Source organism: Ailuropoda melanoleuca, chromosome 12, assembly GCF_002007445.2.
Source record: "Ailuropoda melanoleuca isolate Jingjing chromosome 12, ASM200744v2, whole genome shotgun sequence".
Classification (NCBI taxonomy): Eukaryota; Metazoa; Chordata; class Mammalia; order Carnivora; family Ursidae; genus Ailuropoda; species Ailuropoda melanoleuca.
The window spans coordinates 81512050-81530602 of NC_048229.1; the positions used below are offsets into that span (position 1 = coordinate 81512050).

Sequence of the window (18553 nt, forward strand, 5' to 3'; positions counted from 1 at the left end):
TTGCCTCCTCTCTTTGGCAGTCCAGCTTCTCCAGCTGACTCTTGATGCTGTTTTTCCCAGCTTGCTGGATTGCAAAGTGTAGTGCCGCAGCAGAGATCCAGGCCGGGCCAGGTGGGGGGGACGTCGAGTCCGGGCAGAGGCAGCTAGGAGACGGGAGATGTGTCACCACAGGAGCCTCACGCCACATGCTGGTGGAAAGCCGCCAGCTCTGAACACCTTCAGGTGGGGCAGCGAGGGGCTTCAGAGTCCTGAGAAACAAGGTCTAGGTCCCTAACCACCCCTGGCTTAGCATAGGGACCTAGAGCCCCGTGTTAGCCTCCTTCCCAGTTTAGGGTCCAGTCTCCGGTTTCCCTAACATGGTTCTGTGCCATGGATATGAGGAGGGGGTAGGGCCTGACCACGACACCTGGTCCTTACTGTCTGAGCTTTGCCAGGAGGTTGTGGGACACGGGACGCTCACCTGGAGCCCACCACTCAGACCCTTGGCTTCTTGAGACCAGTCCTCCTCAGTCCCTGCTGGGACTGCAGCGTGGTGCTCAGAAAGGCACCCCAGCAGGTTAAAAACGGGGCCAAAAATAAGTGGAATACAATGTAGAAATTTGGTGTTCCTTGTTTTCTGGGATTTCAAGCACTCTGGACACTGCAGCAGAGGACAGGGATAAAGGGAGGCTGGATGGGACCACAACTCTCCCCCAAACCAGCACATGCCAGAGACATCCAGTTGGGTAGGCCAGGACCTGCCTTGCACACACATCTGCATGATGTGAGCCCAGGAGAAGAGAGGCAGGTGGGGCAGGGACCTGCTAGGTCGGGTCTGTTCTTTCCCTCGCACGTGGGTCCTGCCCAGCCTGCCCTAAGGCCTCTATCTAGAATCCCAAGCTATTCATGGACGTAACCTAGAGCAGGTCCTAGAACATCTGTGTTTCCTCCCCTTGGTCCACGCACCTCCTGCCAAACTGCTGGGCCTCCCACAGCCTCTGGAGCTCTTGGGGCAGCGGGCCCTGGAAGCATCTCGTCCACCGACTGCGAAGTTCAGGCTCCAGGCGTGGCCACCACAGCTTCCATGAGAGAAAGATCACCAGAAAGCAGATCAGGGGAGGCTATACTCGGATCCCTTCTTCAGTCCCTATAGCCAAGGTGTGGAACCCTCGAGTGACCACCGAAGATGTGCGTGCGCTGGCTGACAGTGGCAGCACGGCTTACGTTCACCCAACGCCTCCTGCCTTCAAGGAGTGGTTCGAGGCAGTTCCGTGAGCTTTCTTGTCCTCATCTGTAGAGGACACGGATGCCCCCACCAAGAGCTGGTGTTTCACACACGTGGTAACTTTTGCACTAAGTTCCACCCCTGTGAGCCACAGACTACGTGTAAAGCCAAACTGCTCAGGGGGCACGACAGCTCAAGTCCCACGGCTCCTAGGAGAGCTGCGTGTTGTCAGGACTCCCCGGGAAGCCAGCGAGCGCCCTCCCAGGAACCCCACACCCAGGTGAGGGCCAGGCCGACAGGGACTGGGCCACCTCTCTTTTCAAGGCCCGAGATGGGTGTCAAGACAACAGGCGGAGCCCAGGTCGGGGAGCTCAGGCAATTAGGTTCACCTTTGCCAAGGCAGAACGAGAGTGTAGCAACACCCAGACACACATGGTTTCCCAGCAGGCGTGGGCAGGGAAGCCTGTCATCCTACCTTCTGATGGGTTCGGTTGACCTCCCATTTCTTTCTTTTTTTTTTTTTTTTTAAAGATTTTATTTATTATTTGACAGAGATAGAGACAGCCAGCGAGAGAGGGAAACACAAGCAGGGGGAGTGGGAGAGGAAGAAGCAGGCTCACAGCAGAGGAGCCTGACGTGGGACTCGATCCCATCGCCGGGATCACGCCCTGAGCCGAAGGCAGACGCTTTAACCGCTGTGCCACCCAGGCGCCCCGACCCCCCATTTCCTCATGCATTTTCTCCTGAATGACAAGAGCCAGGATACTGTCCTGGGTGCACCCTGAGAAGGCAGCTGTACCTACCAGAGCAGAGGTCAGGACTAGGGGGCACTCAGTCTGGCACGCGGTCAGGATCAGGTCTGCTGTCAGGGAGGGGTTGCTGCTTTGTGAACAGGCGTTGAGGAGCCCCTGCAGGAGAGAACATGCCAGAAGCTCAGTGGTTTGCATGCGTACCCTGAGCCTAAAAGGCACATGGCTTTAAAGCACCACTGGCTATGAGGATCCAGCCCAACTAAGCAGGTGATTTGAGAGTGCAGAGGGCAACAGAATTAATTACCCGGAAGAAGTGGACAGTGATGTCGTAGGTCAGGGCACTTCCATAGGAGCAGAAGTTTCTCTGCAAAAGAGCATAGGCCAGTGAGAAAGGAACCAACGGGGCAGGGGCTGGGGACGGGAAGCGTGTGCCGACAGGGCTTAGCTGTGCTCACTGCACCACTGCTGACCATGGAGGTCCGGCTTCATGTCCACCCACATGGCTGGCCCAGAAACTCAGTGTCTCACTGCCTATCCACGTGGCTCCTCTGTGCAGCCAGAGCCCCCAGCCTGCCCACTTTGGCCCCAACACGGGCCAGGAGACAAGCGCAGCACTCCCTGATGGCCCTGTTGCTGGGATGGCAACTTGCCTCCCCACCTCTGGGTTCTTTGTTCTGCTGGCCCAGGCCCTCCTGATAACTTTAAGGAAAGCAGCCTTTGCTAAGACTAAGGAACACCTAGTCTCATCTCCCCTGCTTTCTGAGTCACCTTTTAAAGCTCTGTGTCACTGAACGGAACCTTAGTTCAATCTCTAGTTTTATTTGTGCATTTTAAAAACTGGAAAAACATCTTCAGGAGTAGAAGCTGTTCTGAAGTGTGTTGAATGTGCTTATTCCTGGTGACCTCACTGCCCCTGACTGGACGCATACAGGCTGTGGTCTTTCTGGGTAAGAGCACGGAGCATCTGACACTGAACAGTGTGTACAACAGAAGGAAGCAGGGCCAACTGGTGGGAATGGCAGTCCTCTCAGCACCACCGGCTTGTGTGTGCCTAAAACGTCAACACTGGAAAGAAACGGAGACGCTTCGTTTGCAAGACATTGTGGATCTTGATGGCTGAACGTTGAGGAAAGCTCTAGAAAGGGACTGAAACTTCAGAGGAAGGGAGCCACAGCTGGTCTCTGCACTTCGCTGGCCCCAGTTCCAGCTGTGGGAGGAGGGCTGGGCACACAGCCCCAACTCTCGGCTCCCGGAGCGGTACCCCATTCTTTCCCTCAGCAATCCCACATGGTCTGCACGTACACTGAAGCAGCTGGTTCATGGTGACCACAGACGAACTCCCGAATCCAAGAACCAGCGCTCAAGGATAGATCATCCCAGTCCCAGCATCCCGAGGTTGTCTGCCCACACCTACCAGCTCAGAGTTGACCAAGTGGAAGAACTCCGCGCAGTCAGGGGCGGCTGGCGGCCTGGCCTGGGGGCTGCCGACGAGAACAGATGGGGGCAGACGGAGGAGGAGCCTGGCAAGGAAGAGTTGCATCCGTGGTGTTGGCGCACCCTAATGACTTCACTCCTTGAGAGCTCAGACTCAGATCGGGAATGACCCTCCCTACTCGCTCTGGGAACCAGTCCCCATCTGGGGCTGTGTGCTGAGCACCTGTGCCCTGCTGGGCCCACTGCCAGCATTCACAGTGTCTTAACCCCAAGAGCCATTTTTACGTGGCACAACAGCCAAGTAAAAAGGTGCGCTGCATTCTAACGAAGCCGTTGCTGAGAACTGGGGGACTACGCGATTTCACGCTCATACATACGCTACAGTGAGTATCTGTAAGCACACATGGCCTCCCTTCTTTTGACATGCATTCTTTCAGTTACATCTTTCAACAGAGCAGCTCCTGGGTCTGAAGGGGAAGGCTTTAATCCAAAGCTTCAGACCCTGCTCTCTCCATGGGAACCCCAAAGAGAAGATGCTGTTGCAGGCTGGGAATCGGGGACAGAAACAAATGACCAATGGAAAAGAAAACTCAATGTAAAGACAGACTATCTATGGCGCCGTGTTACCATTTGTACGCGAGTAGCTCCCGCTGTCTCTGCAGGTGGGCGGCCACATCCCACCCACTTGCCAGAGCCTGGAGGCGTCTGCGGAACACTGTGAAAAGGAAGTGCCCCCGAGAGCGACTCTGGGATGCCGCTGGGCCCTGTTCCAGGTCAGCAGCCATCTCCTGGAAAAAACAAGACCAAAGCGTTCACATGCTTTTATCGCTGGTTCCAGGTGATTGTCCCCAAATGGGAAGGCAGAGCGTTCTCAGGGCTTACTGTCAGCCGCAGTCAGGACTCTGAAACAGAGCTGGGTGGGCTTGGGAAAGAGGTCTCCCAAGAGGAGCTAGGAGTGAGTGGGACATGGTTTTTTACTTGGAAATCATTGACAATTGCAAAAACAGAATAAGAACAGTACAGTGAACACCTTTACCAGACTCCCCCATGGCTAACATTTCATTGTTTATCATTTGCTCTTTTACTATACACGTACAGGTGCCGCACACACATAACCCGAGGGTGAACTGCAGGTGTAAGGCGTGTACACAGGCGCTCAGTAAAATGCCCACTAACTGAAAGCACACACGTGTGCAGACAGAACAAGCCAAGCACCCACGTCGTAGCAGGATCCCTGCTGCGTGTGACCCGAGCCCCGTGACCCACTCTGTCCGCCCTCCCCACTCTTCCTACCACAGCCAGGTAGGATGGATGTGGAGGACAAAAGGTCAAGATGAGGGGGATGGAGGGCTGGGATCCCTTTTTATGGGATATTTTATTCAATTTGTGGGTCAGTTACCCAGTGTCCCAGGCAACCCCCTCCGTGGTTTCAGTCACTCCCCATAGTTTCTCAATTCAAATGCTTGAAGAGCTGCAGCAGAAACACCACCAGGAAGTGTGAAATCCACACACAATCCTATCCACACAGAGCCACATGTGTACTTCCACAGGTACAGATTCTCAATGCACACTGTGGACACGGACACCAGAGAGGGCCGTGGTTTGCACTTGGACCCCAGAGCCTACTCTCAGGGTCCGACTTTTATTGCCCCGACAAGACCTGAGGCAAACAGGCACTCTGACTGGGAACTGCACTTTTTACTTTGAAAGGAGAGCCCCATTTCCACACCCTCCTAAGTGCAACTGCTTTGGTGAAAAGAATCCACCAGCCCATGGATGTGCCAGGTGACCCTGTGAAAAAGCATTCGTCTCTCACCCTCCTTTGCCAAGTGGAGGGTTATTTGTGTCATTTCTCAGAGCCTGACATCCAAATGGAGCAGTCATGAGCTAAAAAGCAGCAAGTGGTGGATAGCAACCCTTTTACTACCAAAGTTGGTATCTTCTCAGTTTCCTCTATTTTCAAATTTTAAATGTTCCTAAGCCTGGAGATGGCTCTGGCACCACAGCTTTCATTTCTGTATTTTTGGGATATTCACTGGTGAAGTGTGCACACTGTCACTGTGGGTGTGGTCCATTATGTGTGTGATGTTAGTTTTCATTCTGCTGGCTGCATTAAGGCTTTCATAATAAATATCTTAATAGCAGATGACACAAATGCAGTGAAACACGCTGAATTTTATGTCTTCTAACTCACCTGCAATCTGAAAAAAATATCCCGATTTCCTGTACAGCTACCAAGAACCAAATCGGAATTCTCTGAACAGTTGTAACTCCTCAAACTGAAACAAAAACACAATAAAAGCCTCCTAAGTACCTCCTGATGTACAGGTGTTCCTACTTCTCCTCCTGCCTCCAGAGTGGTATGTGAGCACAGAGCCAGGAGGTCCCAGGGGACCACATGACACCCACAGTCATCAACAAACAGCAAACCTACAACAAAATACTAGCAACCCCAATCCAGTCACATCTAAAAACAGTTATACACCATATCCAAGTAGGATTTATTCTAAGAATGCAAGGTTGGTTCAACATCCTAAAATCAACATGCCAATAGAATACACATATCAATAGAATACACAAAACCCATGTGAACATCTCAATAGACACAGATAAAACATTACACAAAATTCAGTACCTTTCATGATAAAAACACTCAACAAACTAGGAGGAGAAAGGAACTTCCTCAAGCTGATAAAGGCCATCTATGAAAAACCCACAGTTCACATCATACTTACTGATTAAAGCTTTCCTCCTAAAATCAGAAATAAGACAAAGTTCTCCTCTTTCACTGCTTCCATTCAATACCACTGGAAGTTCTAGCTGGGACAGTTCAGCCAGAAAAAGAAATAAAAGGCATCCAGATTGGAAAGGAAAAAGTTAAACCATCTCTATTCACAGATGACATGACCTTGTATACAGGAAATTTTAAAGAATCCACAATAAAAAACTATTAAAGCAAATAATTTTACAAAGTTTCAGGACATGCAATCAATATACAAAAATCAGCTGTATTTCTCTATACCCATGAATAATCCAATAATGGAATTAAGACAAGAATTCCATTTACAATGGTGTTAGAATACCTAAGGATAAATTTAACCAGGGAGGTATAAGACTTGTACAATGAAAACTATAAAACATTACTGAAAAGATTATAGAGGACCTAAAATAGAAAGACATCCCATATTCATGGATAGGAAGAATCTGTGTCATTAAAATGGAAATAATTACCCATAATTATCTACAGATACAATGCAATCCCTATCAGAATCCCAGTTGGTTAAACTGATCCTGAAATTCAGATAGAATTGCAAAGGATACAGAATCCTCGAAACAATATTTGGGGGTGGGGGAGGAAGTTGGGTGATCCACGTTTCCCGATTTAAAACTTCCTACAAATCTGCAGTAATCAAAACTGTGTGATATTGGCATAAGAATAGATGTATATACCACAAATAAATAAAATCTTAAAAAAAAAAACAGATATATACACCAAAGTGAATAAAGAGTACAGAAATAAACCTTCACAGGTATGATTAACTGATTTTCGGCAACAGTGCCAAGACCATTTAATGGGGAAGGACAGCATCTTCAACAAAACGTGTGGGGACAACAGGGAGTCCACATGCAAAAGAGTAAAGGTAGATCCTTAACTTATTCCATAAAAATTAAATCAAATGGATAAAAGACCTAAATTAAGGGCTAAAACTAAAAATAAACTGGACTTCATCAAAAATTAACACTTCTGTGCATCAAAGGAGTGAAAAGATGACTCCTAGAATGGGAGAATATATCTTCATCACATATGTGATAAGGATGTGGTATCCAGAATACATAAAGAACTTTTAAAACTCAGTAAAACAGCCCAATTTTAAAATGGGCAAAGGATGTGACATTTCTCAAAGATACACAAATTGTCAACAAGTAAATGAAAAGCTGCTCACCATCATTAGCCACCAGAGAAAAACAGATCAAAGCCATGATGAAAATATACGGCTGCATATCCATTAGAATGGGTGTTATCAAAAGATAACAGTAACTATGTTCATGACAATGTGGAGAAACTGGAACCCTCTGATACTGCTGGTGGGAATGGAAAATGGTACAGTTTTGGAAAAACAGTTTGGTAGTTCCTAAAAAAAAGTTAAGATATGATACAGCAGACTGATGAATCACAGAACTGTACCCCTGAAACAAATAATACATTATATATTAGTTAAAAAAAAAAAAGCCAGTTGAAAGAAAAAAAGATATGACACAGCAATCCCATGTGTAGGGTTACGCCCAAGAAAAATGAAAACACAAGACCACAGAAAAGTCTGTACACAAGAGTTTGTAGCAGAATTATTCAAAATCAATAAGTGAAAACGCAAATGTCTGTCAACTAATGAATAAATGTGGTCCATCTTTCAATGGAATACTATTTAGTAATTTTTAAGAAATGAAGTTCGGATACATGCTGTAACGGAGACTAACCTTGAAAACATTATCCTGAGTGAGCCAGACACAAAGGACCATGTGCTTGTGTGATTCCATTTATATGAAATGTCTAGGATTGACACATGCATAGACACAAAGTAGATTCCATGGTGAGGGGGGCATGGAAGGAATGCACACTGATGTCACTCTGTGCACACATTCTCGTTTCTCCCTCCCAAGAGAAAAACGAAGGACAAGAGGACTGGCCCCAACTTCAGTTGCCTGGTACTGAAGGTGTGGCTCCGAGCCACTAAGCACTGGTAGGAAAAACTCCAGTGCTGTTAGTTGTATTGCAACGTAACATGAGTTGTAAGAGTTTTGCTAACTAGGAGATGTGTTTACAGATCCCGGTGGAGAACAGAGGGGCAGTGGGAAACATAAAGGCCCCTGTCCTTCCTTGTATCTTCAGTAACCATTTGCATGGACTGTGTTTCTTAGAGGGTAACAAGATTCGTTTTCTATGATTTAATATATGTCACCTAAAATGTGGGAAATGGGATTGGTTTTACTCACCATCTTGACACAACAGTCACGAGGACAAAGACTAATACAGACCAGCTCAGCAGGAACGCACACCCAACACAGTCTGCACACTACAGGGAACTCTGCCCCCATGGCAGCCTGCACACTACAGGGAACTCTGCCCCCATGGCAGCCAGCCCCCGTTTGTGTTTCAGGCACCTGCGGTGCTTGCCACCTGCTAGCCTACTTGTTCCACCCTTTATACTTAGTGACCCAGGTCCAGGTGACAAAGCAGAAAGACAAGTCATTGCCACTGGCAAATCTATACAAAGAAAACAGATTCTGAAAACTTAGCTGTACATAGAATAGACTCAGACTTGCTATCAGGCTATGTTCAATTGTATAACACAGAGTAGACTGAGAGAAATAGAAACACATTCTTAGGACCACCAAAATTAAACCTTATGATGCTTTTTGGCATCAGCATTGCTAACCTTTGGCAGAAGTCTATCAGCACGTCGACAAGAACTGTGCATGCTGTCTGCAGCTCCCCGTCACAGCCCCCTGCGGCAGAGGGCTTGGGGAGGAAGTGCTCATAGATCGCCCACTGGTGGAAGTCCCACCTGCAAGAGCAAATATCAAGGTCTGTGCTGAGAAAGGCTGCCAACCAGTGCGTCCTGTGGCCGCAAAGTGGGCCCACAGCCAAGGGCACAAGGGCAGGGGTTTCGATCTGAGGGACTGGGGGTACAGGAAGGCCCTCTACCACAATCAAAACCCCCTCAGGGGCCATCCCCCTGGGTCGTTATCCCAGGTCTGCCAGCAAAGGTGTCCAGATCTGGACCAGGCCCTGCAGGTGCTCATAGGAAAGGTCTTGAGGATGTAATGAAAGTGCCTTTTTTTTTTCTTTAAATATTTTATTTATTTGTTTGAGAGAGAGAGAGACAGCCAGCGAGAGAGGGAACACAAACAGAGGGAGTGAGAGAGGGAGAAGCAGGCTCCCAGCGGAGCAGGGAGCCCAATGCGGGGCTTGATCCCAGGACTCCGGGATCATGCCGAGCCGAAGGCAGACGCTTAACAACTGAGCCCCCCAGGCACCCCAGGAGGTACTAAGAGTGAACACCTCAGCCAGAGAACCACTGACACTAGTCTGTTTCTGCAGAAAGAGCCAAACCCAAGTAAGACATTGCCATATACCCATGAATGGGAAAGGAACCAGTGAGAAAGGGCTGGTGCTCTACCCACACCATCTGAAACTTGTACAGAATGTATCTGTTACTTGAAGAATTAAAAAAGAAAAGGTCTAAGCACAACTTCAACATACAGTGACCTGGGGTAAGAAATGCTTATCACAGATCCTCACACTAGAAAATGAATTCCTTCTTTTCCTAATGGAAATAGAGGACGAGGAGGGAAGGGAGGGGAGACCCCAGGACATGCGAACCCACGCAAAAAGCACTCACAGGTGGCTAGGCACAGACCTGAGGAGCACGCAAACCTCTGTCTTATTGGGAAAGCAGGTATTCTTTCCACGGTTCTGACTTTATTTCTACTTGCTCCTTCTATAACCTGACACCACAAGACAGCATCCCATGCACGTGAGATAGGTCTCTGACCACACAGGGACAGTGGCTCAGGGCAGTTCACGCTGACTCCTGCCCTCGGCTGCCCCTGGGGCCCCACCAGCTCCATTATATCTACAGCACATTTTCCTCCCTGACCTCTGCACCCCCACACCCAGGGGCTTGGCAGCACCCCACTCTCACGCCCAGGACAGCACATCTCAGCTCCCTATGGTCTGAATAGTTGGCCCTGGGACCCACAGGAACTCAGACCTGGAATTACCTGCCCCTCATGCCATCAGCTCAGGGCTAGCACTGCCTGCAGCACTTGCCAGTCCTCTGCTTGCCACTGTGTTCTTCCCGCGCACAAGACAGCAGCAGGCTGGCCACACCAGGCTCCTTCAGCAGGACCCCAGACTGTCAGGACTCCACTGCAGCCTCTCACCACACTTAGCCTACCCTGCTCTCTCCCACCTAGGGGAAGCACATGGCCACCCTGGGACCCGTCCTCACAGCCCTGTCGGGGTCCTGATCCATTTCAGCTGTCTACCTGTCTGTCCCCAGGCCCACTTAGGTGTACACGTGTGCAGCTGCTTGGCAAGAGCGCCCAGTCAGGGGTGTCAGGGCAGAAGTGTGCTGCCTTGTGCCCCTGTCTGCACAAAGGTGCCATAAGGGCAGGCTTGTCACAATGCACCCCCACTTTCAAGAACATTCTAGAAGTGCCTGGCAAACAGGAGGAACTCAATAAATGTTTCTCGAATTAAGGAATGAATGAATGAAACTGTGCTCATAAGTTATATTCTGAACATCGAGAATATAATGAGAAGACAGACTTTAAGACAATGCAGAAAACCTTATACCATTTGTGAAAGGCAGACTCCCCCTCTCAAGAGACTTTATTTATTTGAGAGAGAGTGCGCATGCATGCACACGGCGTGCTGGGGGAGAAGGGGCAGAGGGAGAAGCAGACTCCCCACTGAGCACGGAGCCCAACTCGCCTGGGTCCCAGGACCCTGAGATCATGACCTGAGCCAAAATCTAGAGTCCGATGCTTGACTGACTTGAGCCACCCAGGTGCCCCAAGGCAGATCCCTTTCAACACTTACCTTTCCGTATCTGAAAGAGAATCAAGCTCAGGTCGAATTTCTAGTTCCAGCTGTAACCAGTCTCTGTAAGTTAACTGAGAGAAAAGGACGACATGAACACCCAAGCGCCGACGGGATGCAGAAACCACAGGTCTGCTTGGTGACAGTGTGCTGTCACGGTTCCACGAGGTCCGCTGTCACAGCTGGAGCCTCACTGGAAGGCAGCTGTGCCTACACTGGTCTCTCTTCTCCTGCCACTTCTTGCTGTCAGGCTGAGGTTCTGCCGCCGAGCCCTGACGAAGAACTCAGATACTGCCTGTTAACTCAACGTGAAGCTCACTTAAACTGTTCAAACCGGTACTCTTAAATTGAATTCTCCAACACGCTGCCTGGTTGTGAACAGTTAACCTGTGGCGTCTGCAAACGGCTCAGGTTACTGCACGACACCACCAGGAAAGAAATCATTTTCTAGTTCACCTGAGTTGGGCAAAGTAACCGAAGAATAAACTTGATGTAATAACATGCTTCAAATACTCACGGTAGCATGTTTCTTATTTTAAAATTCTTGGAACAGTTTCACGCATCAGCACGGACTCATCTCACAACCTCGCACTGTGTGTAATAAAGCACATCCCAGAAACACGTGTGCCACGTGCTCCCTATCTGCGAAGACCACGCCAGGCAGTATGGACACACGCACGTGAAACCAAGAGTCCATGATCACCCAAAGCCAGAGGGACGGTAGCTGCTAGCTGCGTGTGGGCAGCAAGTGTTCCCTATAGCACCACTTTGCTAAACACTGTCACAGCTGCTCTGGCATAACTGATACAATCAATAAAAGAACGGAATATATAATAAAACAACTGAGAACTTTTTCTCTGAAGACCAAAATAAGCCGACAGGTATCCAAGAAACACATGAAAAGTCATGAAAAGGTAGTAGGCTAGTAACCTGGGCACGCTGGCTACAGCGGACCAGAGCTCCCCGCGACTGTACTCAGAGAAGTCCAACCCAAACTGGAGCCTGCCACGTATGTGTAAAATACATTTTTATTCACCCTTAAAATCTTCCGCAAAATGTTAGTGCTGGGGGAAACTGGGCAGAGTAGAAATGATCTCTCCGTCTTATTTCTTACAAGTACGTGGGACTCTACAACGACACCAATGATTTCAAACAAATCCACTTCTGTGCTGCCCCGGCATCACCTGCCTGCCCACCATGTCCTCAGGAAACCCATCTACCCGCAGAACCCTGTGCGTTAGGATGAGGTGAGAAGCAGAAAAAGGGGCAGTGAGACCTACATGAAATTCTTTCTCCTTCAACAGTTCCTGGAAGGTTCTCTGTTTCCACAGACAGAGGGCGGCTCGCTGCCAGTCTGCGGATGGCAGGCACAAAAGCCTCCAGGGAAGGCCGGCTGCGTCCTCCTGAGAGGGATGTTCTCGGGCTTCTGAGAACAGTCTGCACATAACGAACTGAAACTGAAGAGAGACAGTAAACTGGCTGTGTGCCGCATGGCAGGGTGGCTTGGAGACCCTGTGGACAGCCACAGTGGCCCGGCGAACCCCTTGTGCAGCAGCACTCTGGGCACCCTGTGTTCAGTTACAGACGGCATTTCAGTGACCAGCCCTGTCTGTAAATCTTTCCGCACATCTGTCTCCTGGGACTCAACACCTGGAGACAGAATTGCTGGTTGTAAATTGTCCTCCACATGGCGGTGCGGATGCAGTCCCCCAGCAGTGGACGGCAGTCTTCTCAGCCTGGAGCTGGCACTGCTGTTTCCACCAAAACAGACCCACAAGACTGTCGTGAATTCGCTTATGTTTGCCATTAGATTCGACTTTTCCCTGTTTACTGAGCCACGGGCTGCTTGAGGGGAGCAGGGGAGGGTACTGGCACACCCCTCAGAATCTGGTAAGGTGGGACCGGGAGCTTCCTTGTCGGGGCCACCTGTCCTAATCTCTGTTGCATGCTTCGAAATGTGGGCACCTGGGACTACGTTCCTCAACACCAATGACAGGAGCACAAGTGTGTCCCGACCCAATTTAACCTGTGGGCGGGACCAAAGCTTCTCAGTGGATTCTAATGTGGAGCCTGGAACTGAGGGCTCTGTTTGAACTTCACAAGATATTCTTTAAAACTCCAGCAAAGGAATAATGCTGGTTTCCATTCTAATCTCAAGTTCATTCCCACCACTGAAGGTTTCTGACATACATCTTTAAATTTCTCTGGTCTTGGGGCACCTGGGTGGCTCAGTCAGTTAAGCATACAACTCTTGATTTCAACTCAGGTCATGATCTCAGGATCATGAGATCAAGCCCCGTGTCAGGCCCCCTGCTCAGTGTGGAGTCTGAGATTCTCTCCCTCCCCCGCCCCTCCCCCCACTCGTGCCCCCGCCAAATAAATAAAATCTTTAAATTTCTCTAGTCTTGTAATAAATACAACAAGCATTCAAGAGATGAGGGACTTCTTTTTAGAAAATCAGAATTCTTTTTTAAATAGAAAAATACTTTTCATGAACATTTATCCTTTAATATATCTACTTTACAAAACTCAGTACCTATTTTTTTTTTTTTTAAAAAGGAGGGACATTTGTAGTCTTTGTCATCTTACACCCCCCCCCCTTCATCTTAAGTCTGAGAAAGAAAAAAAGGCAGTGTTCAGCCCAAGCAGACAGTTGAGGCAGCTCCCAGGAAACAGTCTGATACACAACAGCACAGCAGTGCAGAGATGTGGGCGGGGAGAGAGCAGAGAGCTGGACCTTCGGCTGGAAACCTGCATGAAACTGGAGATTCACAGAGTGGAGAAAAGGGAATGGACAGACCTACCTTCTTCACGAGGGCCGGAGATAAGGAGCCGTACAAAATATCTTGCGACAGGGAAGACGACTTACACAGACAGTAAGAAACCGCCGCCGTACAAACTCTGAAAATAGAAAACAGGTATGACGTAGAAATGGGGTGCACGCAAACTAAGGGATGAAATGTAAGTGTGCATTTCACAAAAGTGAACTGACCGCATTCTAAACCAGATGTCCCGAGGGTTAGTCTTGGCCTCAGCCCTGGGCCAGGCCAGCTCCCCTGAGCCCTCGGGAACTGACCCCATGTCACACCCGTGGGCCCGAGCTCCATCCACGCTGAAGGCACAGACCCAGAAAACACAGCGATGGTCAGACTGTGCAAGGACGGGGTTGCTTTCACCGCATGTGAAGAGTCACGGCAGGAAAAAGCGATCAGGTCAGATGTGGTTAAAGTGCTACTGACGTGTCACCTAAAAGGCTTCCACTCAGCCAAGCGTTAGCAAATCGTTCACTGTTCCTCCTGAAAGAAGTCTGCAGAACCAGACAGAAGCATACCCAATTTTAAACTGAGCCTTAGGGGGAGCCTTTGCCCACCTGTGTTGGGTTGTCAAGTGTCAGGAGGAAGAGCCCAATGAGAAGAGACCAACCCAGGGCCCAGGGAAAGTCAGGAAGGTGCCTAGGAAGGAAGGGGGACCAGGGTACCTTCAGGACTGACTGCCAGTGGGGACTCTTGGTGTTGCCAACAGCCCCTAAGAGGCTGGACGGCTCTGCCTCCCACTGTGGAGGGCACTGTGGTCTAAGGCAGACGTTCTGGTCCGTGTCTCTCCCTGCTCTAATTCCTTATGCTTTTCGTGAGTTCTGTCCACGAACCGCAATCCCAGTCCCAGCAAACTCTCACTGGAGCCACCTGGCTTCTTCCCTGGCCCTCTGTCCATTCATCCTAAGTCTAGACTCCAGGACCCCACCCTCAGCCATGTGGGGACCCATCCCTGCCTGACCCCCCCACTGGGGTGGGCTGACGTTCTCACCGTCACTGGCCCACCTCTCCCCAGAACCTACCACCCCACAAGCACCACACTATCAACTTGCCAGGTGCCCCCACACAGAAGGGCAGGGATGTGCTTCCACCCCCTAGGTCCTAAAATGGGTCTGGCCCACAGTGGTGTACAAGGGAACCATGGGGGGTATGCTAGCACAGACTTCTAGAACGATGGGTCTCAAAACCCCTTCAGATGAGTTTCTTTGGACTGGGCAACTCCATGTGCAGGAACTTACCCACAGAAAGAGCTACTCTCCACAGGGAAGCCCAGCAACCCAGCCAGAGGGACGGGTCCAACCGGATGCCAGGCGCCCCCAAAACAAAACCCAGTAATGCTCGCCACAGCCCAAAGATGGCTTAACAGCATGGGAGGATGTCGGTCTATCGTTAATGTCTTAAAAGGCAGTTTTTAAGGTTGTAGGATCTCATTTTCGTAAACAAAGAAATACACACACACACACAAATACACACAATATAAGACCCTGGAAAGACATATGCCGAAAGTCAAAGAGTGATTATCTGTGGAGTGTGTCTGTTTTGGCCAATTTTATCTGATGAGAATGTGTTACTTTGAGAGTGGAGAGGCACAGGGGAAGGGTGGAAGGGGCAGCTCACTTCAGGCAGAAGAGCAAGGTCTCCGCGGTTCCAAATGTCAGGAGGCTACTGAAGAACTCTGGAACGGGGAGGCTCTTGGCAGGGGCAGGAAAGCTCACATGCACCTCCGGGAGTGCAGACCTGGACTCGCCCAGGTGGACGACCAAGGCAGCCAAGCCCAGCACATGGGAGGCACTCAGGCTCGGACCCTGAAATGGGAGATGGTGTTTCGCCCGGAAGGAGGGCAGAGCCCACTTCCCAGGTGGAGGGAGCCTGCAGGCCTACCTGGTGACGGAGCAGCTGGCAGAGCCGGGTGAGCAAGACAGGGAGGACCCTGCGTCCACACATGGTTGTCACAAAGTGAGCTGCCCAGGGGCCCTGCCTGCAGAGAGAGCCACCGAGACCAACAGTCCAGCCAGTCCTGGCCCTGCACAGCCCTCCCACACGCTCTGTTGCACGAGCACTCATGCACAAGAGGCCTAAGAACAAACCAGGCTTTCCCCAAACAGTGGGATCTCCTGTGGTGATGCTTAACCTCTGCCGTGTCTCCACCTGACAAAGTCAGCACGGCCCTTCCACCCCTCCTGGGACCCCAACCAGTAGAGCAGGCAGAAGGCAGGACCCAGGAGCCCGGGTCAGAGCCGGACTAGGAATGCACAGCCACGCTCCCGTCCCTGTCATGAAGGTAGGGAGAGGCTCCACTCCACGAGGGAGGCCTGCTCAGAGCAGCCAGGCCGCCCCGCACACAGCTCCACACCACCCCGTGAAAATCACCAGCGTCTACCTGTCTGGTGGGGTGAAGCTGGAGGCAGCGATCAGGTTCTGACAAAAAGACGTCAACAGGAGGTCCGCGACCTAACAGAGAGATGGTCACTGAGGGCACAGAGTCCCGGAGAGCAACGTCCGTGAGCCTGACTGTTTACGCCTCTGACGTTGCAAAGCAGGCACGCGTCTGCAGTGGAAACTATCACGCTGACCGGCAGCCGAACCGCATTCCCAAATCCTGAAAGACCGCGGGGCCAGGTGTCCCACAGTCCCAGCCATGAAACGTCACGACAGAGAACAGGACCGGCACACCTCGTCTATACAGGCCCAGAGAGAAACAGTTTTCGGCTTTGGGGCCATGAACAGCATCTGCTGCACGTTCTTCAGAGATTTAAAAAGAGTTTGTACGCAAGGAGGCCGGGGCTGGCCGACCCCGGGCCGAGCACGCCCAGCTCGCGGGTGTCCCGTTTTCCAGGGAGGAGGCCACTGCGTCAGCACTGTTCCGGCTCGACAGCCTGCTGTAGGCCTCCTGCACTCACCTCCTGTTCCTGCGGCTCCAGTCCTGGAGCCAGGATATCGAGCTGGACCTGTGACACCTCAGAGACGCCGTCCTCCTCGCCCAGGCCCAAGGCGGAGCTGAGCCTCTCAGAGACGACTGCCATCTGAGCAGAGACAACTACAAATGGAGAAATGCGGTCAGACGAGCAGGAAAGCCGCTGGCGCCCACCCCGACCGCACCCCGGGGCTGGCTCTGCAGAAGCAGGCTCGAGACAGCAGCACAGCCCCCATTCCGGGAGCAACACCTCTCACTGCGGCGGGGGCTGCGCACATCCACCAGCCGGGCGGTTCAGATCGCTTCGCCCACGCGGCAGGTGGCGCTGCTGAGACAGTGGACTGGCACCAGACGGGGCAGAACGGGGCCAGGAGCCACCCACTGCCGTTCCCTGGATTATCAGAGGGGTCAATGCATTCCTTCACCATCACAGACCTCCACTTTGTATGTCCATTCTCCGTCTGAAGTCACGGGCCAACTGCCCCCCACACTGTCACATCTGCCCGAGGCTCCATGTCCCACCGCCAGCCTCAGGGTGCCAGAGGCCGGGAAACAAACGGGCCGACCGGGCCAGGTGGAAACGGCAAGTCTGCCGCTAGAGACCAAGCTGACCTGACCTGTCCGGGTTCTGCCCCGGCCTCGACGTCCCCACACGCCCAATTCACAGGAGTGCAACTGAGAGGCCACACCCCCGTGACCCTGTGCACCCCCTCGAGCAGGGGAACTGAGCTGCATTATTAATAGTTCCTCTGGGAAGCTGTCACAGAACATTCTGCCCTGGTTGGAATACAATGGATTTATAATATATAAAAATCTATTACAGTTACTGGGTAAAAATACAGTTTAATTATTTTAGATTCTGCATTTTTCCCAACAAAAATCTCTTCGGTATGAGAAACTGGTATTTTATTTTACGGACTGCCATGCACCACTGCACAGCGTGAACCATTCACGTTATCACACCATCATTCGTGACTCACCATTTCACAGGAACTAGTCGCACAGAAGCAGAGGCCTAGTGCCTAGTGTCACTGCTAGTCCACCAGTTAAGAAAGAGAACCCGCAGCCTAGCAAGGCCAGTTTTCTCCCCCTCCATCACCTGTCCTGCTGGGATGTCCAAAAGCACAGGAGTCATCTCTGCTAAGGGTCTGTGACAGCCTGTACGACAGACACATCTTCCAGCCAGCACCTTCCGGCACTGCAGTCAGGCTTAACTGAGCTCCGGCCACGGCTGGATGCCCGCTGGGCCCACGGACACCCACTGCAGACAGCGCTGCCCACAGCCAGGTCCTCACCGTCATACTGGGAGGGGTCTGTCATGGCGGCTCTGAGCTCTCTGAGCGCAGCTGCGAGCGGTCCCAGCGGTTCTTCTGCACGGCCGGCATCCCCCTTCACTCCTGGGGCTGCACCTGGGAAAGGACAGGACACACACCGCTGGATGTGGCTCCTCTGTGAGAAGGGCAGACAGAGGCGCCAGACAAGGTGCTGCACTGCTGGGCACTAATCGCGGTATCAGAAACTTGTTTATAAATCTTTAAGGAAAAACATGGTTCTGTGCGCAACATGCCACAGAGGTGAAAAGCACATACGTAAGGTAAAAGGACCAGAAGCACAGTAAGGGGGGTCTGGGTGGGGACACAGGATTCTGGATGGGTGACCATTTATTCCACTTCTCAAACTTTAAAGTAACATTGTCGGGGCGCCTGGGTGGCACAGCGGTTAAGCGTCTGCCTTCGGCTCAGGGCGTGATCCCGGCGTTATGGGATTCGAGCCCCACATCAGGCTCCTCTGCTATGAGCCTGCTTCTTCCTCTCCCACTCCCCCTGCTTG

General features: G+C 51.1%; 1 protein-coding gene across 12 annotated transcripts in view; it reads right to left on the bottom strand.

Annotated features, from left to right (window-relative positions):
• FANCA (FA complementation group A) overlaps nucleotides 1-18553 on the bottom strand; it is a 55830-nt gene that overhangs the window by 2965 nt on the left and 34312 nt on the right. For 4 of the 12 annotated variants that reach the window (XM_034672703.1, XM_034672701.1, XM_034672704.1 and 1 more), the window contains 16 exons: nucleotides 18019-18132; nucleotides 16710-16846; nucleotides 16190-16260; nucleotides 15691-15787; nucleotides 15427-15614; nucleotides 13801-13897; nucleotides 12277-12453; nucleotides 10997-11070; nucleotides 8826-8954; nucleotides 5585-5669; nucleotides 4018-4178; nucleotides 3371-3476; nucleotides 2261-2320; nucleotides 2008-2112; nucleotides 946-1058; nucleotides 5-248 (listed from right to left, as the gene is read on the bottom strand). In XM_034672703.1, the coding sequence (XP_034528594.1) occupies nucleotides 5-248; nucleotides 946-1058; nucleotides 2008-2112; nucleotides 2261-2320; nucleotides 3371-3476; nucleotides 4018-4178; nucleotides 5585-5669; nucleotides 8826-8954; nucleotides 10997-11070; nucleotides 12277-12453; nucleotides 13801-13897; nucleotides 15427-15614; nucleotides 15691-15787; nucleotides 16190-16260; nucleotides 16710-16846; nucleotides 18019-18132 (1958 nt within the window). Of the gene's footprint in view, nucleotides 1-4; nucleotides 249-945; nucleotides 1059-2007; nucleotides 2113-2260; nucleotides 2321-3370; nucleotides 3477-4017; nucleotides 4179-5584; nucleotides 5670-7334; nucleotides 7524-8825; nucleotides 8955-10996; nucleotides 11071-12276; nucleotides 12454-13800; nucleotides 13898-15426; nucleotides 15615-15690; nucleotides 15788-16189; nucleotides 16261-16709; nucleotides 16847-17875; nucleotides 18133-18553 lie in introns of those variants that run through there. The other 8 variants (XM_034672708.1, XM_034672706.1, XM_034672709.1 and 5 more) reach the window with 6 other exon arrangements.